The 22978-nt window shown below is 40.5% G+C and overlaps 1 protein-coding gene across 1 annotated transcript in view; it reads left to right on the forward strand.

Annotated features, from left to right (window-relative positions):
* Positions 1 to 22978, forward strand: part of PRKCG (protein kinase C gamma) — a 565988-nt gene that overhangs the window by 36883 nt on the left and 506127 nt on the right. The window contains exon 2 of the mRNA XM_075839972.1: positions 7272 to 7303. Within this exon, the coding sequence (XP_075696087.1) occupies positions 7272 to 7303 (32 nt within the window). The remainder of the gene's footprint in view (positions 1 to 7271; positions 7304 to 22978) is intronic.

Genomic DNA, 22978 nt, shown 5'->3' on the forward strand with positions numbered 1-22978 from the left:
TTGGCCCCACGAATTCTATCAAAAAGTTCTGAGATGAGTGGCAGGGGATACTTATTTTTAACCGTAATTTGGTTCAGACCCCGGTAGTCGATACATGGACGAAGAGATCCCTCCTTCTTCTTCATGAAGAAGAAACCGGCTCCGGCCGGGGAGGAAAATTTCCTGAGGAACCCTCTCTCTCGAGATTCTCCTTAATGTAGGCGAACATAGCTAGAGTCTCTGGCCACAGGTTATTATAAAGAGCAACAGAAAACACATGTGGGTGAGGACGTCACACGCCGGAACCAGCGTTTACTCCAGCACGAGGAAACAAGTGCTATGAGGAATCTCTGCCACTGCAGAAGATTGAAACTTCAATACAGCTCCAACTTCATTTGTGCCCCCTGTCAAGGAGGTTATCTGGCCTTATCTCCCCTGAGGAATTCTGGCCATAAGGAAACGCGTCGGGAGAAAATAATGATTGATTGCCTAAAATCATATAAAAGAAACAAGTGAGGCTTCCCAGTCCCCAGCCATAACAACGGAACAGGACTTTAACACACTACGGAACGGGTAGGAGGGGTCATTACCCCACAGAGATTTATATATATCCTCCTGGGAAATAGATCACTCACATGTTTTGCAACAATTTGGAGCATTTTCTTTAACTCTGCAAAGAAATGATAATATCACCAATATTGAATTGACTTTTTTTTTGCATTGAGCACTATATCTCCTGTACTATTAAGTGGGCGTTTGAGGAGTGCCGCCACTTTCTAGAGGGAGCTAGACATCAAATTACTGTACTTACTGATCATAAAAAACAGACTTTTTTTTAGAATCAGCCAAAAGACTCAATCCCAGACAGGCTAGGGGGGTCTTGTTCTTTACCAAGTTTGACTTTATTTTAACCTACAGACCCGGGTCGAAAAATGTCAGGGCCAACGCATTATATAATTATAAGTTTCTGTTCCTCACAGGTCCCCGACATTCATCCTAAACCTATTTTATCTAAGGGGATAGGGGTTTCTGCAATATCACCTGATCTTGCGACTGAGATTAAAGAATGGCGGTGGTGTATGTCTGTATGTGAGAAATGATATCAAGGCGAGTGTGAAAGAGACAATAGTGGGTGAAGATTGTGAGGAGGTTGAAACCTTGTGGGTGGAACTAAAAAGGGAGGTAAACACTGAAAAAATTATTTTTGGTGTAATCTATAGACCCCCCAATATAACTGAGTAGATGGAAGATCAGCTATATAAACAGATGGAGTGGGCTGCACAGGCGGGTACTGTAGTGATAATGGGAGATTTTAATTTCCGGGATATTAATTGGTGTCATGGTTCAGCTTCAACTGCAAAGGGGAGACATTTCCTCAACCTGTTGCAGGAAAATTTTATGGGCTTGTGGAAGACCCGACTAGAGTTGAAGCTCTGTTGGATCTGGTCATTTCTAATAATGCAGATCTTGTTGGGAATGTCAATGTTCGTGAAAACCTCGGTAACAGTGATCACAATATAGTTACATTTTACCTATAGTGTAAAAAACAAACGCAGGCTGGGAGGGCAAAAACATTTAATTTTAAGAAAGCCAAATTCCCCAGGATGAGGGCTGCAATTCAGGATATGGACTGGGAAGAACTAATGTCATATAATGGGATAAATGATAAATGAGATTTTCAAATCTACTTTGAGTTATTATAGTGCAAAATTTATTCCTATAGGTAACAAGTATAAACGACTCAAATTAAATACCACATGGCTTACACCTTCTGTGAAAGGGGCAATACATGACAAAAAAAGGGCATTTAAAAAATACAAATCTGAGGGTACAGCTATAGCCTTTGTAAAATATAAAGAGCTTAATAAAATCTGTAAAAAGGTAATAAAATTAGCAAAAATACAAAATGAAAGGCAGGTGGCCAGGGATAGTAAAACAAATCCCAAAAAATTCTTCAAGTATATAAATGCTAAAAAGCCAAGGTCTGAACATGTAGGACCCCTAGATAATGGTAATGGGGAGTTGGTCACAGGGGATCAAGAGAAGGCAGAGTCACTAAATGGGTTCTTTAGCTCTGTATATACAACTGAAGAAAGAGCAGCTGATGTAGCCGGTGCCAGTGCTGTTAATATATCAGTTGATATACAGAATTGGATGAATGTAGATATGGTCCAAGCTAAATTAAATAAAATAAATGTGCACAAGGCCCCGGGACCAGATGGGTTGCACCCTAGAATTCTTAAAGAGCTTAGTTCAGTTATTTCTGTCCCCCTTTTCATAATATTCAGAGAATCTCTAGTGACTGGTATAGTGCCAAGGGACTGGCGCAGGGCAAATGTGGTGCCTATTTTCAAAAAGTGCTCTAGGTCTTCCCCGGGTAATTATAGACCAGTAAGCTTAACATCCATCGTGGGGAAAATGTTTGAGGGGCTATTGAGGGACTATATACAGGATTATGTGACAAAAAATAGTATTATAAGTGACAGCCAGCACGGTTTTACTATGGACAGAAGTTGTCAAACTAACCTAATCTGTTTTTATGAAGAGGTAAGCAGAAGCCTAGACAGAGGGGCCGCTGTGGATTTAGTGTTTTTGGACTTTGCAAAGGCATTTGACACTGCCCCCCATAGACGCCTAATGGGTAAATTAAGGACTATAGGTTTAGAAAATATAGTTTGGAATTGGATTGAGAATTGGCTCAAGGACCGTATCCAGAGAGTTGTGGTCAATGATTCCTACTCTGAATGGTCCCCAGTAATAAGTGGTGTACCACAGGGTTCAGTGCTGGGACCGCTATTATTCAACTTATTTATTAATGATATAGAGGATGGGATTAATAGCACTATTTCTATTTTTGCAGATGACACCAAGCTATGTAATATAGTTAAGTCTATGGAAGATGTTCATGAATTGCAAGCGGATTTAAACAAACTAAGTGTTTGGGCATTCACTTGGCAGATGAAGTTTAATGTAGATAAATGTAAAGTTATGCATCTGGGTACCAACAACCTGCATGCATCATATGTCCTAGGGGGAGCTACACTGGCGGATTCACTTGTTGAGAAGGATCTGGGTGTACTTGTAAATCATAAACTAAATAACAGCATGCAGTGTCAATCAGCTGCTTCAAAGGCCAGCAGGATATTGTCGTGTATTAAAAGAGGCATGGACTCACGGGACAGGGATGTAATATTGCCACTTTACAAAGCATTAGTGAGGCCTCATCTAGAATATGCAGTTCAGTTCTGGGCTCCAGTTCATAGAAAGGATGCCCTGGAGTTGGAAAAAATACAAAGAAGAGCAACGAAGCTAATTAGGGGCATGGAGAATTTAAGTTATGAGGAAAGATTAAAATAATTAAACCTATTTAGTCTTGAAAAAAGACGACTAAGGGGGGACATGATTAACTTATATAAATATATTAATGGCACATACAAAAAATATGGTGAAATCCTGTTCCATGTAAAACCCCCTCAAAAAACAAGGGGGCACTCCCTCCGTCTGGAGAAAAAAAGGTTCAACCTGCAGAGGCGACAAGCCTTCTTTACTGTGAGAACTGTGAATCTATGGAATAGACTACCGCAGGAACTGGTCACAGCAGGGACAGTAGATGGCTTTAAAAAAGGGTTAGATCATTTCCTAGAACAAAAAAGTATTAGCTCTTATGTATAGAAATTTTTCCTTCCCTTTTCCCGTCCCTTGGTTGAACTTGATGGACATGAGTCTTTTTTCAGCCGTACTAACTATGTAATGTCAGCAACTCACTCCGCAAACCATTCCTGCTGGGATGTTGCTTGTACCTCCTCAGTTCAGATTTCTTTTGCTCATTGAGTTACATGATTCTGTTTTGTGTGGCCATTGAGGTATAACTGGTACTAAAAAAATTGTAATGCGGCTCTATTAATGGCCGTCTTTGTCTCGTGATGTGAGTTCCTATGTCTCTGCTTGTGATGTCTGCGCTCGCGCTAAGACTCCTCGAACTCGCCCTAGGGGTGAGCTACTGCCATTGTCTGTTCCACAGAAACCTTGTTCTCATCTGTCTAGGTCCATATGAAATTGTTGAAGTTATTAACCCTGTATCTTTTCATCTGGCTCTTCTTCCATCTCTTAAGATTCATGAGGTTTTTCACAAATCTCTCCTAAATAATAATTTTCACCATCCAGGAGATATAGAGTTTGAGGTTTAGAGGATTGTGGATTCTAGAAGGGTCAGGGGTACTCTCCAGTACTTGGAAAGTCTATGGGCCAGAAGAACGAACTTGGGTTCCTGCCCAATCAGTACATGCTAGTCGTTTAGTTAAGATCTTTCATACAAAGTTTCCTTTGAAACCTAGGATGAGGTTTAAGGGTCCGGTGACCCCTCGTAGAAAGGGTGGTACTGTTAGCAAAATGCCTTTTCGCTTAAGATCACCATGACTACTATTCTAGCTCCTGGGCGGTTCTGGTTTTACTTTGAGCTTATCTCGTTTCTCTGTCCTTTTGCCTATCAGGTGTAGGGTTAGTATTTATACCTGCTTCCTCCACCTGTTCTTTGCTTGTGATTTTCCTGTCTGCATGTGGATGTGTTTTGATCAAGCCACTTACCTACACCCTTTACCTCTGACTTCTGTACTTCTTGGAAATTGACCTCGGTGTGTATTTGAATAACCCTTTGTTTACTGATTTTGATTATCTGCTCCCGGCTGGTTCTGACTTCTGCTTTACCTGATATCCAATTGCTTACTGTGTTGAATTTTCTGTGAACCCTCTGGCTGTCTGATTCCTGTTCAGGTTTTCCTGTATTGCACCTCTTATCCAACACTGAACTCTGCTAAGACAACCTGGGTTCTAAGCAGCAAAAACCATCCTACCTTGTGGTCGGCTCTGGCGAAGACCTTAGAGTAGCCTTAGACTCTGTCGATCAGAGTTGTGATGAACTTGAAGTTGCGCATTTATTTGCTCACTTTCTCCCAGCAGTCTCCAGCAGCCTTAGGGGAACCGCTCAATTTGCAATTCCATAACAACTATGTTGTAAGGCAGCCAAGAAATTATACCTAGACTTAGTCCCTATTTGCATAACTACACCTTCTGTTATTATGACCACACCTACAAATATAAACTGGACAGCTCCGCTACTCATTAAGTCTTCAGATGCTATAGCCCTTGCATTTTGTTTTTCGGATTACATCATGAATATTGACATTCATTCAGTAGCAGTGGGAAAAATAGGGTACAGAATATGGTTGTGGCACTTTTAGGAATATACTATATTACTCCTCTTAGTTTCTGCTGGCATTGTTTTTTTTTTTGTCGGTATCTCTGCCATATTAACTTTATTATCTACTTGTCGAGCATTCAGGGATCAATCATATATCAAGAGGTGGGGTCACTGCTAACTATCTCCAATCTTTTCAGAGAGTTTAGTGAATGAGTGCTTTTGGTAAGATCACAGATATAAAGACCCCAAGTCTTGCAGTAGCCTGAATAAATGATGCTGTGGCCCACATTTATCAATGTGTTTAGTGCTTTTTGTTTTTGGGCTCATTTTACTCCAAAATTGTGTCTTGTCCACTGTGAGACATACTAGTCCTTCACAATGAATTAGAATATCATCAAAAATTGTATTTATTTCAGTAATTAAATGCAATAATATATTATATAGATACAGTACATTGCGCACAGAGTGATCTATTTCCAGAATTTTTTTTATTTTTGTGTTGATGAGTATACCTAACAGTTAATGACAACCCGAAATTCAGGATCTCAGAAAATTTTAATATTATACAAGCCCAATTTTAAAAAAATATTTTTTAATACCGAAATGTATGCCTACTGAAAAGTATGTACAGTATATGCACTCAATACTTGGTCGGGGCTCTTTTTGCATAAATTACTGAATATATGCGGCGTGGCATGGAGGCGATCAGCTTGTGGCACTGCTGAGGTATGGAAGCCCAGGTTGCTTTGATAGCGGCCTTGGGTTTGGTGTCTCTCATCTTCATATTAAAAAATCCTAAAGCACTTCCCAGTCAATGTAATAAAAATTACACAGTACCGTCTGGGATAATTGTAACAAGACAAAAAGTTCTAGTGCTGGTTTTGTTCGGAACGTTATTCTTTTTGTCTTGACTCTCATCTTCCTCTTGACAAAACCCCATAGAGAATCTATGGGGTTTAGGTCAGACGAGTTTGCTGGCCAATCAAGCGCAGTGATACTGTGGTTATTAATCCAGTTATTGGTACTTTTGGCAGTGTGGGCAGGTGCCAAGTCCTGCTGGAAAATAAAATCAGCATTTCCATAAAGCTTTTCAGCAGAGGGAAGCATGAAGTGCTCGAAAATTTCCTGCTAGACGGCTGCACTGACTCTGGAATTGATATAACACAGTGGACCAACCCTGTTACTCAGTGGTCCAAAGTCCTGTTTTCAGATGAAAGCAAATTTTGCATTTCATTTGGAAATCAAGGTCCCAGAGTCTGGAGGAAGAGTGGAGAGGCGCCAATCCAAGTTGCTTGCGGTCCAGTGTGAAGATTCCACAGTCAGTGATGGTTTGGGGAGCCATGTCATCTGCTGGTGTTGGTCAACAAACTCGCCTGACCTAAACCCCATAGATAATCTATAGGGTATTGTCAAGAGGAAGATGAGAGACACCAGACAAGCAACCTAGGCTTCCATAACACCTCAGCAGTGACACAGTCTGATCAACTCCATACCATGCCGCATTGATGCAGTAATTCATGCAAAAGGAGCCCCCACCAAGTATTGAGTTCATATAATGCGGAGCTGTTTCAAAGGGAAATCAGCTCCTGAGTTTCAGATGTTTTTTTAAGCAACTAGCGTTTTTCGCGTTGTTTTTTATGGCCGTTTTTGGAGCAATTTTTCTATAGAGTCAATGAAAAACTGCTCCAAAAACGACTCAAGAAGTGACATGCACTTCTTTTTCGCGGGTGTCTTTTTACGCGCCGTTTTTTGAAAATGAGGCGTAAAAAATGCCCCGTCGGAACAGAACGCCGCATTTCCCATTGAAATCAATGCCAGATGTTTGTAGGCGTTCGATTTTTCAGCCGTTTTTTTGGGACATTTACGACCCGAAAAACAGCTGAAAATAGCCCATGTGCACATACCCCAAGTATGCCAGGTGTGACAGGATCATGATAATAAAGGTATACATCTAACCTCATATAAAAGTTAGCACATTATTTTACCAACTAGCTGGTAGACAGCTGAGATTCTAGAACTTTGATGACTGCATATTCTATGTTATTCACATTCCATATTCATTTAATGAATCCTATTTGTTCTTTCATCTCCACAGGGGAATTGGAAAACAAGGATTCCAGTGCCAGGGTAAGATATTTATTTTATGCTTTGCCTTGTTTGTGCGTTATCTATTGCTCACATTCTCTCCAGAGGATGCCCTCTGCTATTTTTGCAGCTGTGCAGCAGAGAGAATTATAAATGTATTTAAATTGCCTTTTATTTTGCTGTAGGTAATACTGGCTTCCTAATTCTCCATAGTACACCACAATGTAATTTAAAATATACTAGCAATGTATAATTTGTCATTTCAGGATACACATACCTATGCTTAAAGGCTGTATACACCTTTGAAAACTATTTTTACATTTTTTAAATAAAAATGTGTATCAGTGTGATTGGTGCAATTTTGTAATTACATTTTATTAAAAATGATTTTAATATTTTCAGATACAGCTGCTTTATATACTTTATACAGAGCAGCTGTTTTTAGCACTGAAACCTGTATCCCATCAGGTCAGCGGGACTGATACCTTCAGTGTCAGCGGGTCCTGCATGTCTCTGACACGCAGGATCGAGCTGTTATTCATTACATCTAAGTTATAAACTTAGATGTGACGGATAAGAGGTGGATCGTGCAGGACCCATCACGGATTCATTTCTCAGCGGCAAGATACAGCTGCTCTGTATACAGGACATAAAGGAGCTGTATCTGAAAAAGTAAAAATAATTTTTAATAAAATGTAATTAGAAAGTTGCACCAATCACACTGATACACAGTTTTAAAAAAAAAATAGTTTTCAAATGTGTACATAGCCTTTAAGGATTCACACATCGTGTACTCGTTGCAGAATTGTAGTTGCAGAATCTGCATAGAAATTTAACAAGATACAGAACAATGTTAGTCCTTATTCACACAAACGTGTTATACGTCCGTGCTACGCGCGTGAAAATCACGGACCTATGTTAATGAATGGGGCCGTTCAGACTGTCAGTGAATTTCACACAGTGTATGTGCGCTGCGTGAAACTCATGACATGTCCTATATTTACCCGTGTTTCGCGCTGCACGCATCCATTGAAGTCAATGGGTGCATGCAAATCGCGCTCGGCACACGGAAGCACTTCTGGGTGCCACGCGTGATGCGCGCTACTGTAGTAAAAACTATCAATGAAAACAGAAAAGCACCACGTGCTTTTCTGTTTGTAAACATAAAACCAGAGCATTTTTTGCGTGCGCAAAACGGACACGTCCATGCGAATAAGGCCTTAGTAAGTATGTTTATGTATCGCTCATGGTTTTATTCTCTTTTCCTTCTCTCTATGTTAGGCTTCGTTCACATCTGCCTCAGGGCTCTGTTCGGGCCTTCCGTCACAGCTTTCCATTAGGGGAGTCCATGAACGGAACCCTGACTGAAACAAATGGAAACCACAGGTTTCAATGGTGACGGATCTGGTGCAAATGGTTTCCGTTTGTCTCTGTTGTGCAACGGTTCCGTCGTTTTGACGGAATGAATAGCGTAGTCGACTAGATTATTGCTTCTGTCAAAACGACGGAACCCTTGCACAACACAGACAAACAGAAACAATTTGCACCGGATCCATCACCATTGTAATCGGTGGTTTCCGTTTTTTCAGTCAGGGTTCCGTTCTCGGGTTCCCCTGATGGAAAGCTCAGACGGAACGGAGCCCCGACGCAGATGTGAATGAAGCCTTACAAATACAATATACAAAAGGCAACAATTGGGCCTTGACAATTTGAAATACATATGTACCACAAATGTTTGTCATTGCAGCACAGCTGAGTTTGTCATTTGGTTCAGCGCATTTGTTATCTGTGCTTTACCATAAAATTGCAAATAAAACTACTGAGAAACCTTTAGCATTGATTCAATTTGCCATAAAATGAATCATCTTTATAATTAATGCTCGTTACCTTTTCTGATGTTTTCACATAATGTGAAGTGTAGAAAAAAATATGTTGCAACCTGAAAACAGTCAAGAGGGAATATGAATGAATTGAAGCAGTTCTGCAAAAGGGCTTAAAATAATCTGAAATACTGATATCAATTTATAGAAAGCATTTGGTTGTAATTATTGCTGCAGCTGGTCCAGTTATGGTCAGTTCACACGTTGCGTAAAAACTGCGGTATTTCCGCAAAAAGTGCACCACAGTTTGGTGAGGTTTTTCGCCTGGAATTCCCTGTGGCGCACAAGGCGGATACACTGCGTGCTTTTACGTAGTGAATCTGCCCTGTGTGAACTCAGCATTAGGGTATATTCAAGCAGCAGATTTGTTGCAGACATTGTCCCATTCTTCTAAATAGAGCTTGCAGAAATCCACGTGCTTGCAGCCAAAATAACCCCAAATGTATGGAATTGATTTTCAGTCTCAGAAATTTCTGTAACAAATCTATATGAATTCATTTTTACATTTGCACATGGAGGATAACTTTAAATGCAGTAATAATAATAATAATAATAATAATATAAATTGTGTTATGTGATTGCGCTGGGTCTCTTGGTCAAATGTTACTTTTCCTGTGCTCAATGCAACGATAGGGATCATTTGAAAACTGGCAAATATTTTTTTACAGTAAAGTATTTAGTCTATGTTAATTAACAGTGGGGCTTCTCTTTGAAGCTGTTATTACCGTGTATAAAAGAAACAGATCCATGACATATCTAGCTCTGTTACACCAGTGATAAAGTGGCACAGAGAACATAACATTAATAATATAATGAAATAATACTACTACATTTCATCTGCCTGTTCTTGTGTGAGGAGCAGGGATGTAGCAACGGGGTGGCAAGCGAGGCATGTGCCCCGGGCGCAACTGAGGCACCATTGCCAACGCTCTAGCAGGGGATTTTGCTCCAGGAGTAGCCCCTGACGTCACTGTCCATATATGGACAGTAGCATCTAGGAGCGGAATCCACGGCCTATGATCTGGCTGGGGTTTCCTAATGGCGCTATCTACAAGCGGGGAGGGGATAGCGCTATCTACAGGGACGGTGGCACTATCTTCAAGGAGGGTGTGGCACTATCTACATGGGCACTGTGGCACTATATAGGGGCACTATCTACAGGGGACATTTTCACTATCTACATGGGCACTGTGGCACTACCTATGTGGGCTCTGGTACTAGGGGTATCTAAGGGGGCATTATACTGTATTGGGCATCTAAGGTGGCATTATATTGTATGAGGGCAGCTATGGAGGCATTATACTGTATGGGACAGCTATGGGGGCATTGTACTTTATTTGGGCAGCTGTGGGGGCATTATACTGTATGGTGGCAGCTATGGGGGCATCATACTGTATAGGGGCAGCTATGAGGGCATAATACTGTATGGGGCAGCTATAGGAGCATTCTACTGTATGGGGCAGCTGTGGGGGCATTATACTGTATGGGAGCAGCTATGGGGCATTATACTGTATGGGGCAGCTATGGGGGCAGTACGCTGTATGGGGGCAGCTATAGGGGCATTATGCTGTCTGGGGGAATTAGATTGAGCATTATACTGCAGGGGGGCATCTGTGTGGGCATTATACTGTATGTGGGCATCTGTGTGGGCATTATACTGTATGAGGGCATCTGTGTGGGCTTTATACTGTATGGGTGCATCTATGGGGCATTATACTGTATGGTGGCGGCTATGGAGGCATTATACTTTATGGTGGCAGCTAGAGGGCATTATACTGCGTGTGGGCAGCTAGAGGGCATTATACTGTGTTGCTATGCGCTCCACATAAGTTGTCCCTCATTATGATACTTAAAAGTTGGGAGGTATGGAGGAATCCCAAGCCAAAGCGTTGCTGGCGCTCTTCCCGGGGATTACGCTCCTGGAGAAGCCCCTGACGTCACTATCCATTTATGAACAGTGACATCAAGGGCTCCTCTAGGGAGCCCGAATTGTGCTATGTACAGGAAGGAAGGGTGAAGTGCTATCTACAGGATAGTGTGTGGCACTATCTACAGGTGGATTGTGTGTGTGGCACACTACAAGGGGGAGGGTGGCAATATGTACAAGGGGAGGGCTGTGTGGCACTATCTACAGGGGGGGCTAGTAGTAGTTACAAGGGGCGTCTGTGGCACTATCTACAAGGGGAGGTGTGTGGCACTATCAACAGGATGTGTGTGTGTGGCACTATCAACAAGGGGAGGAGTGTGGCACAATCCTCGGGGGGGGGGAGGTCTGTGACACTATCTACAAGGGGAGATGTGTGGCACTATCTACAGGGGACTGTGTGGGACTATCTACAAGGGGGTGTGTGGCACTATCTACAGGGATGGCTTTGTGGCACTATCTACATGGGAGTGTGTGGCACTATCTACATGGGGTTGTGTGGCACTATCTACAAGGGGAAGCTGTTCATTATGTCACTAAATAGTCTCATTAGCCTCAGTTATACAATCTGTTTTAGTCCGCCACTGACCTCTTCACTTATTTTCTTTTAATTTATTGTTATGTTAACTTCCTTATAGAGCTATATTGCTTTTAAAATGTACAAATGGTTTTATGCTCGAGTTACATTAAAAAAAAAACGTGAAAAAAAAAAGACATCTCATTGGTAGAGAAAGCAAACATAGCGTGGGGGAAGGAGTTGTCGGGAAAGTTTCAAGGAGGGGGGGGGGGCGCCAAACGAAATGTTTGCCCCGGGTGCTGGAAAACCTAGCTACGCCTCTGGTGAGGAGGCTTTGAGGCATTCAAGTCTCACTTTACCAAGTTCCTGTTTATCTATGGTATATTATGTGCCCAGTATCAGAGTTTAATGTCTATTGCCTGGTGTTTAGATGGAATATTGATTAATATGGGCTGAGAAAGTATTCACACTCTTAACCTAGAAGCAAATCTTCCGTGGTGAGTCAGTGGTAAACCATTATACTGTATTCCTGGTGCATTGCCTTGTGCTGAATGGTTTTATGATTAAAGAGGCTCTGTCACCAGATTATAAGTGCCCTATCTCCTACATGATGTGATCAGTGCTGTAATGTAGATAACAGCAGTGGTTTTTATTTTGAAAAACTATCATTTTTGAGCAAGTTATGAGCAATTTTAGATTTATGCTAATTCGTTTCTTAATGACCAACTGAGCGTGTTTTTACTTTTTACCAATTGGGCGTTGTACAGAGGAGTATATGACACTGACCAATCAGTGACCAATCAGCGTCATACACTTCTCATTGTCCCAGCCCAGCTTCTTTCACTGCACAATCAAACTGTGCTGTGTTTCATGCTGGGCTGGAACAATGAGAAGTGTATGACGCTGATTGGTCACTGATTGGTCAGTGTCATATACTCCTCTGTACAACGCCCAATTGGTAAAAAGTAAAAACACGCTCAGTTGGTCATTAAGAAACGAATTAGCATAAATCTAAAATTGCTCATAACTTGCTCAAAAATTATCGTTTTTCAAAATAAAAAACACTGCTGTTATCTACATTACAGCGCCAATCACATTATGTAGGAGATAGGGAATTTATAATCTGATGACAGAGCCTCTTTAAATTTTGATCCTTGAGTCCTTGGTAACCCAACTGCACAGCCAGGGACGTAGGGTCTAATTCCTGTTGATCCAGCAGCATAGGGCTCTTTTCTTAGTGTCCTATGGGCAAATTTTCCAGATGTTGGTGATTATGGCATATTTAATTCACAGGCATTGAATACAATCCCTGGTAACCAGGTGTCATAATCCCTACTTTTGAGTCATTCAGAGACAGAGATTCCACTACTGATGACCTTTAATAGCGTGGAGAGAAAAGCATATGAGCAATACTGTAGGTGACCGGAGGATAGGTTTGGCATAATAGATTTTGTTCACACACTGCTGAAAAAATCTGTGTGGATTTGAAAATCTACACCATGCCTGATCTGGTGTGGATTTTTCCAAGAATTTTACCGTGGATTTCAACAATAGGCTATTGCTATTAAAAGGGAGAAATCCGGAGCTAAATACACCACAAAATCCTTTCATTTCTGGCGGAATTGAAGAACATTTTTCCAGCGGATAACACTGAAACCCTTTGCATTGCAATGGGTGAAATCTGCAGAAAATCCTAACAAATCCGCAACAGATAAGGCATGCTGCAAATTTGAAAACCTTCAGCATTCCCTCAAATGTGTACCGATTTTTATTCTGCAGTACGTGAATGACCTTTCATGAAACCCCAGGGACTACACTGTTTTGAGCTTTGTTGCAGAATCTGTACCAAAAAATCTGCTATAAATATGTCACGTCTGAACAAGGCCTTAAGTATGGCTTTGAGTATGGCTTTTACTTATATGTAGTGCCCTGCTTTCATCCATTGAATGGCTATGGACCACTGGCATCCATATACATAGTAACTGAAGGACCTGATGAAGTTTTTAGCATTTTGATGTGTAAGGTACGGAATCCTCCTGTCTTATATGATACAGATTTCTGTACATGAGGAAGCCACAATTTATTTCCACATCTATATTGGCTATACAAACTGGAAACACATTGTTATAAATAATACAGGTTCATACTAGACTATATTTCTAAATTTAAATTTCAAATACCAGATTCATCATCAGCAGCCAGGTGCTCATGTTTCAACATGTAATGTTTCCAATTTTACTGTAAAAAAATGTGCCAACAAATTCTACTGTGCTTTTAAAAAAGCACAATTCAAAGGTCCATTGTCATGATCAATAGTTTGAAAAGTCATTCATCGTGGCTCTGGTGTTTATCCATGCTGCTGCGGTGAGGAAACCCTTCCCCAGTGGGCAGTAATTGTCAATGTTGCCTAGTGACAACTCTCTTGATAGTCACGTGGCACACTAGACAGCAATGCCTTGTGTAAATGTCACTACAAGGGGCATTTACATTTACCTATGGTGTCACGATAATAATTTTATGACAGCATGATAAATCAAGAGTTTTATCGATTATTACAGATCCAATTCTCCAATAATTGTTATGATTGCTCTGAAATGGGTGAACGTAAATGGAACTTAAAGGAGTTGTCCGAGATAACATAATATTTTTAATAACACCATTAAATCATTTAAGTTAAAAAAATAAATACATTTGTAATATACTTACGTTTTCCAAAGTGGCCCAGTTTCCAGATCCTGTCGTCGGGAACTTGATTGTTGACGTCTCTCTCTGCTCCGGCTCTGCCGCATTGTTGATCTTGAATTCTTGCCGGGTACACGACACGTCACTTGTGACGTGGTGTGTATCGGCTTGTTCTGTTGTAACGCGCATGCGCGGCCCCTGCTGTTATCTCGAGAACAGCAGGGACCGTGAGAACAGCAGTGACAGCGCATGCGCGTTACTGCATGTGAAGCAGAGAAGCCGATATACACCACGTGACAAGTGACGTGTCGTATACCATCCGAGGTCTCTCTGGTGCGAGACCATGTGATCGGGATACGACACGACAGTGGAGGCGGCTGAAAAGGTGACGTCAGAGCTCAAGTGACCAGAAGGAAGAAGCAGCCAGAGCGGAGAACAGAAGCAAGATTGCACAGGTAAGTATATTATGCAATTTTTTATATGTGTAATGTATTTCTAACTGTACTTAAAAAAAAAATCTCGGACAACCCCTTTAAGAATATAAAGTTATTCACTCCACCTTTAAGTCGTTTTAATATTATGGCTGATGGGTATAGAAGCAGCAACATCTGTTGTAATCTAGGAAGTATAAGGTGGTGCATGTTCAACCAGAATCCACTGCCAAGGATCCAAATATCATCCAAAATCAAAAAAATTCGAACAGCGCTCAACTAACTGTGATATAAATAGCGACGGCTTAATTAGGTATGTATTGCTCCAGTGTGAAAGACAAGGTTCTATACACATTGCTCTTTCATCAAGTTGTATGCAAATGTGGATCGGGACATAGTTGAGGTCAGTAATTTAGTAGTGGCACATAGGTTTCTCATGGAGTTGTCTACACCGATCCCAATATGGTGTGATATTGAAGTAAGCAAGCCTCCATTGGATAACGTTAATGCTGTTTTACAGATCCATACCACATTTTTAACCTATGTAACTGGAAGAGATGGATAATGGAACTATCCCCCAAACAGAAAAAGACCTTAGGGCTGGTTTAAAATGTGTTAGTAGTTGTTTGAGGAGTAATATTTTTTTATCCCTCTCTCACTCCCATCCCCACACAATATTTTCCATGGTTTTATGGGGTGACTTGATTTTCCAGCATTGACTTTTGGGATAGTGTCTGTACTGCATAATATTTTGTTTGATATAATGTTTTAAAAATGTTTATTATATATATATATATATATATATATATATATATATATATATATATATATATATATATATATATATATATATATATATAAAAACTATGTAACTACACTCCTCAACATTGAAATTGCAACACCAAGAAGGAAACGTTTTGGAATTGTGGAAATCACAGGATCGATAGATGATAAATAATGGAAACAAAATATTTCAAACATCTTGACTTATTCAATATCAAGTATGAGAACCACTCACAGAAATAAACACACTTACATACCTTGGCATGCTATCAATGAGATTATTAATAGTTGTCTGAGGAATGTTATACCACGCTGAATGCACTTGGGCACGCAAATCATCAAGATTGGCTGCTGGCAGCTCCCTTTGCAATTGCCGACCAATGACATTCCAGACCATGGTAGCACGTTTAGTCCACGCAGGCTGCTCACAGTAGCACAAGCAACATGCGGCCTGGCATTGTCCTGTTTAAAAATGGCTTCTGGGATACTATGGAGAAATTGCCGTACCACTGGTTCCATGACTAAATCAATGTAAAGTCGAGCTGTTAGTGTACCTGAAATGAAGACTAGAGGGGTTCGGCTACCATACATTATGCCATCCTACACCATAATCCCGAAAGTAGGACCGGTGTGACGTTCCCTTGTGAAGGCCTCTTCATGGCGTTTCCCGCGTGGTTTCCAGACCAATCTCCTGCTATCATTGTATCCGAGAAAAAAAGCGGAACTCATCGCTGAAGAGGATTACATTCCAGCCTTCATTGCCGTCTTGCTGTACACCATGATAGCCTTTTCGGAGTGGTGGCGTGTGGTGGATGGAACACCTGTAGATGGATGTCTGGCTCATAGCCCAATGTCATGCAAATACCTTTTGATTGTTTGTGTCGACGCTGGTAGCCGCCCTAGGCTTAGGATGTGATGTCTAATTTCACTTGCAGTACAGATTGGACCACTATGCACCATTTTTCCAATCAGACGATAAATCCATGCAGAGGTTCGCCTCCGCGCACCTGTTGGTGTCATTCCTGTTCATTGTCGTTCTCCCAACCTCCGGGACACGCAGTGTTGAACAGTGCTGACATCTCGGCCTAAGCGCGTAGCGATCTACCAGAGTGTTTAACCAAGGTCTTTCAGTTCTACGATTCTATCCCTCTCAGTAGGTGACAAGTAGCGATAACTAACACGTCTACGAACAGGAGGCATCGCACAATCATCTCACACCATTTGGTGCCATTTTTGAGGTTTCATGTGGCTAAAAACTTTTTCTTTCAATCTGGCTTTTATGCCCGTCCCATATGCCGCACATTGGAGCTAGGTGCTTGAAAATTTGATAATTTGCAGATCTTAGCAAAACCTGCTACTTCCTAAATTTGCATAACCTTACGGCTTGCCCTTCTTGGTGTTGCAATTTCAATGTTGAGGTGTGTATTTAATATATATGTTTTTCCAAAATAATTTTTATTGGATTTTTAGAATAGTTTAAAACGTTGCACAAAAATTTATATAAAATGTACATAGAAAAAAGTGAAATGACAATCTAGTATACATTGCAAATACACAATAAACAATAGTGTAAAGACATGAGGTATATCCAATCTGGTACATCTTATAACAGTTGAAAGCTGAAGAGCCAGTATGCCAAAGGAAGAAAAGATGACCTTAAATGACACTGGCTCCTATACGATATCAAAAGACTAAATTGCTATGATCTTCAATATAATATAACATAGATCCAAAATATCTGACCTGAGACATATGCAGCCAAGCACGCCGTTGTTCCACCGTGTCCACAAAGCAACACAAATAACATAAGTATCTTATATAGAAAAATACTGTATATGCCAATTAAGTTGAATGTATCGTTAGAAAATCTGAATTCCAGGATCCACATCTCCTTTCCACTTTCCCATAAGACAAAGTATAGGCTGCATGCTGTAATACCATTTTATATGCTGTTTTGACAGAGGCACAGATCTCCATGAGAGATGGTGCCTTTGGGTCTTTCCATGATCTAGCAATGGCGCTTCTGGCAGCCAAAATTTTGTGCGATCCTACAACCTGAGTGTCACAACGTGGGGTGCGGACCCACTGGGGCGTACAGCGTAGCGGGGTAGCAGCTGGCCAACAAGGTACAAAACAATGTCTATATTCCAGTACGGGTACCTGAGGCAATGTAGACAGTAGCGTAAGGCACGACTTGACTTTCACAGCAGGTGGTACCGTGGATGCAGCGGAAGACACGACTTGACTTTCACAGTAGATTCGATAGCACGAGATACAGGGTACAGGCAGCAGGAACGGGTAACACTGGGAGCTGGAAAACACTGGAAGACCGTTTGCAAGACAAACTTAGTTGTACAACAACGCTCAGGCAAGGATCAAGTGGTTAGAGCCCCTTTTTATTGTCCAGCAGCCATTTGGGCTAATTATTGAGCAATGACAACTGGACGCGTACTGGCCCATCAAGGCCGTGCACTCGCGGGCGCGCGCGCCTTCCGGGAACCAGTCCGAGGACCAGGAAGTGAGTGCCGACGTCTCCCTGGAGGGAGATGTCGCTGGGAAGACAGATGTCCATGGCTGGGGCTGACAAGGGGTAAGTCTGAACGACGACCTTCGGCCATACACGTTGCACTGAGCATGGACTGGTAGATTATTCGCATTTAGAAAACACAGCGCCAAGTCTGGCGACATAGGTACAGTATTCGACAGAAGAGTATTAAGGGCATCAAAAAGAGAGGACCAAAATGGTTTTAGAACAGGGCAAGTCCATCAGGCATGGAGATACGTGCCACGAAGGCCACAACCCCTCCAACATCTGAATAATCTGAATTTACTTATGAGATCCAAGCTGGGGTTAGATACCATCTAAGTAACAATTTATGTGATAATTCCCAGTGGTGAATCCCTTTTGAGATGCATTTAGTCCAATTAATTGCCATTAACCAGTCTTCTGTGTTGTACGTCCTTCTTAAAGAGGCTCTGTCGCCACATTATAAGTGCCTTATCTTCTACATAATCTGATCGGCGCTGTAATGTAGATAACAGCAGAGTTTTTATTTTGAAAAACGATAATTTTTGAGCAAGTTATGAGAAATTTTAGATTTATGCTAATTAGTTTCTTAATGACCAACTGCGTGTCTTTTTACTTTTTACCAACTGGGCGTTGTACAGAGCAGTGTATGACGCTGACCAATCAGTGTCATACACTTCTCATTGTTCCAGCCCAGTTCTTTCACTGCACAATCACACTGTGCTGAAGATCATGCTGGCCTGGAACAATGAGAAGTGTATGACATGGATTGGTCACTGAGTGGTCAGTGTCATACACTTCTCTATACAACGCCCACTTGGTCATTAAGAAACTAATTAGCATAAATCTAAAATTGCTCATAACTTGCTCAAAAATAATTGTTTTTCAAAATAAAAACCACTGATGTTTTCTACTTTACAGCGCCGAACAGATTATGTAGGAGATAGGGCACTTATAATCTGGTGACAGAGCCTCTTTAAGTCCTGTTCCCAGTTTAAATATATTTAGACTTAGGATCAATACCACAATCAGTGAGAGCACCATAAAAGCCAGAAATATCCTTCATCTTAGATCTACCAGTAGAATAAAAAAGATAAGCTACTTTAGGAAAAAAAACAAATCTTTACTATTATCTTGTGCCAATGCATGGCTGATCTAAAGGTATTTAAAAAAAAAATCAGCTTTAGAAAGGTGGTACGTGAGAGAGAGAAATTCCAAAAGGTAGATGACCTCATTATATAATTCCCTTATCTTTGTAATACATAAAGTTAACCAATTTGAGAAAGAAATAGTAGAAACTAAAGAATAAAGGTACGTTAAATGGTGAAAAGCCACTGAATCAGACTTAGAGCTGTTAGAGACATATTTATACCAAGCTAACCGAGTTACCTTAATACTCATAAGGAGTGGAAGAAATGGGGTGTTGTTAGTCACATCTGGTAAATTTAGGAATGATATAGTATGATGTCCTATACAATCTTCCTCAATCTACAGCTAGACTTTCCGAGGAGTGTTTGTCCACCAAAATTTTGCCTGATCCAAGAGTGAAGCTAAATAATATTTCTTGAGATCTGGAGCGCCCATTCCACCAAAGTTCGATCTCTTTGTCATTATGGAATATTGTGTTCTAGGACGATGTCCTGACCAATTCTGAGTAATTTAAAAAATGTTGCATCAATCGATATAGCAACTGTGCGAAAAAATTATAAAATCGACAATAGCACCATCATTTTGAATACTGCAATTTTGCCAGCCCAGAAGAGTTGCACCTTAGAGTATGAGCTAAGTTGTTTAGTTATAGATTGTAATAGTGGTTTGAAGTTTTCTCTGTAGATAGCTGAGCTAGGAGAGGTTAAGGCCTCATGCACACAACCGTAGTGTTTTTCTGGTCCGCAAATTCCATGACTGTGTTCCGTGAAATGTCCTCAGCAGTTCATCCGTATGTAATCCGCAAAATGCGGATAAAAAAAAAAAGCCTAGGTAAAACAGGATGACGACAGAACTCATTCCCGGTCGTCGCCTAGCAACACTTCCGCAAATCCGCAAACTGCGGTTGACACACGGAGGTGTACCCGCATTTTCCACTGGCCCATTGACTTCTATGGGCATGTCCGCATCGAATTTGTGGGCCGTAATAAGACATGTCCTGAGTTTGTGCGGCACGGATTTGCGGACATGCGGGGACCCGTGAAAACACGGATAGTGTGCATGGGCCCATAGAAATGAATGGGTCCGCAATTCTCCCGTGGATTTTCGGGGGAATTGCGGACGCAAAAACCCGTTCGTGTGCATGGGGCCTAACATAATGCCTAAATGTAGGAGTACACATAAAATACATATACTAAACTGAGGCAGAAATGAATACCATTTATACAAATCCTAGTAATAAGTAACAACACTTAGCTAAATAAAAGCATTTGTAATCTTAATTAGTCATTAATGGATTTTATATGATTGGCTCAAAGAAATTAGTCTACTAGTTAGGGTATGTTCACATGACCTCTTTTCAGACGTAATGGAGGCGTTTTACGCCTCAAATTACGCCTGAAAAGACGGCTCCAATACGTCGGCAAACATCTGCCCATTGCTTGCAATGGGTCTTACGATGTTCTGTGCAGATGAGCTGTCATTTTACGCATCGCTGTCAAAAGACGGCGCGTAAAATTACGGCCGCGTCAAAGAAGTGCAGGACACTTCTTGGGACGTAATTGGAGCTGTTTTTCATTGACTCCAATGAAAACCAGCTCCAATTACGTCCGTAAAAGACGCCGCGAAAAAAGCGTGCACTTGTAAAAACATCTGAAATTCAGGAGCTGTTTTCTCCTGAAAACAGCTTCGTAATTTCAGACATATTTGGCGTTGTCGTGTGAACATACCCTTATTGTTATTATGGCTATAAAATGATGCATGTGCTGCTGCTTCATTTGGGGTTCCATTTTGATATCTTCTATATCAAAACAGCATAAAATAATGTTTTGTGAAGTTTTTGTGATGGATTTGTCTCCTTTTTTTTATATACTGTGAAACACGTTTAATTTTTTTTATTTTGATAAATGTATCGGAATAATAAATCCCTATTGCATCTGTTACACATTTTATTAAACCATTTGAACAATTAGTCATGGCTTCAATTATTAGAGCAAATTTCAGTACAGTTAGAGGACGCTATTGTTAAAATTGCCATTTTTAACAGCGAAAGATGCTGTGATAATTCTTCTAGCTCAGCATTTTCTATTATTAACTGAATCCATCACTGCTTTGCCGTTAACTGGCCCCCAGACCATAACAGAGCCTCCAATGTGCTGCAATGTTGTCCTGATGCAGACTTCCTTTGTGAACTCACTTTTTAGCTATAGCACAAATGTACAATTGTAGAAGCTCAACGGTTTTCAGGTTCATACATTCATGAAAAGGTAAGTTTAACCAATAAACTAGCACCAAGGGACTGTATTTTTAGACATTTTTTTTCATTATTAACAATCTTCAGCAGCGGTCCCTGTAGATAGATGACAAATCATCACTGAGATGCTGTTTAACAGTCATTATTCACCATGTGTTACCAGTTTATTCGGGAATCTCTAGCTCTATTTTTTTTTTACAGTATATTTTATAATTTTTTTATCTACATATAAATATAAAAGAAACAAGAGAAAAAACAAACACACATCACAGAAACAAACTACCTTTATAATACATCCATTACCCATTACCCATTTCCAGCTACACCCACCCTTTAAGGGAAAGAAAAAAAACACCCCCAGTCTCTTCAATTAAATAATAATTTACCAATATAATGTCCATTGAGACAAATCCCCCACCCCACCCCACCCCCATTAAATCCACAACAAGATTTCTCTGCACATGCCAATAAGTTCTTAGAAGCAGCCCATGTTTCCAATGCAATAGGTAAATGTAATAAGTCTTCTTGCCATCAACATCCCCTTAAGAAATATGAGAATATTGACTTTAGAACCTACCCAAGCATCGCTAGTGCCCAGAATACATTAAATAAGACAAGATCAATTTTCAGGTTTTAACCTATACTGACTTTAAACTTGCCAATATATTAATGAACCAAATAAAAAAAAAACATCAGCTCCCAATTCTCTTAGCCAACACACATGTTTAAATTATTAACTAAGTTACTTGTTATGTTCTTGAGATGCACTCGCCACCTTGAAATATACAAACTTATATTAAAGCAGATATGGTATCACACACCATGTAATGAAAAAGTATAGACTTTATTGTTCAACGATTAAAAAATACACATACAAAAAAATTATCATAACCAAATGATCATGCAACAAGGATGTTGTTAATACAGAACAGCCAAATGAAATGCAATATCCAGATATGAAGATATACATACAGTAGAATGTAGGGACGAGTGTCCAATATATTAAGTTCATATTCTTGTTATTCCTGAGAAATTAGCATGAACTCCTAAGTAATAAAATTTCCCCATTGAACTCACTCATCCAAGGGCAGGAATGTCGACTTACAACAATTAATATTTCTGCCTTAGTAACTCCCATGCTCTTCAATTAAATCAATTACTTTTGATGTGGAATGGCAAGAATTCCCTAGTAGGCGAAGCATGTTGTTCACATATACAGTAACATCAGCCTTTCCTCTTGTGGACCCAGAAAGAGACCTTGAATATCGCTGCTAGCACAAATTGAGCATGCAAGTGGTTTAATGGCCTTCGTGAACAATAAAGGCTCTGGCTCTATTTATAGTGCAGTCTTGAGTATGTCACCATTACTATACTCCTATATAAACAAAAATTGTAGCTGCCAATAGGTAATGTGACACATTTATGAACTGCGCAGATGATAAACATCCCAAGCGTGCCCACATTTTCTCTTTAACCCCTTAACGTACAGTTACGTTGGTGTCATTAAGGACTTAGCGCAATCCAATGTATAGCTACGTTGGAGCGTTAAGCGGTCACCTTGTCTGAAAACATG

The sequence above is a fragment of the Rhinoderma darwinii genome, chromosome 10 (genome assembly GCF_050947455.1).
Source record: "Rhinoderma darwinii isolate aRhiDar2 chromosome 10, aRhiDar2.hap1, whole genome shotgun sequence".
Lineage (NCBI taxonomy): Eukaryota > Metazoa > Chordata > Amphibia > Anura > Rhinodermatidae > Rhinoderma > Rhinoderma darwinii.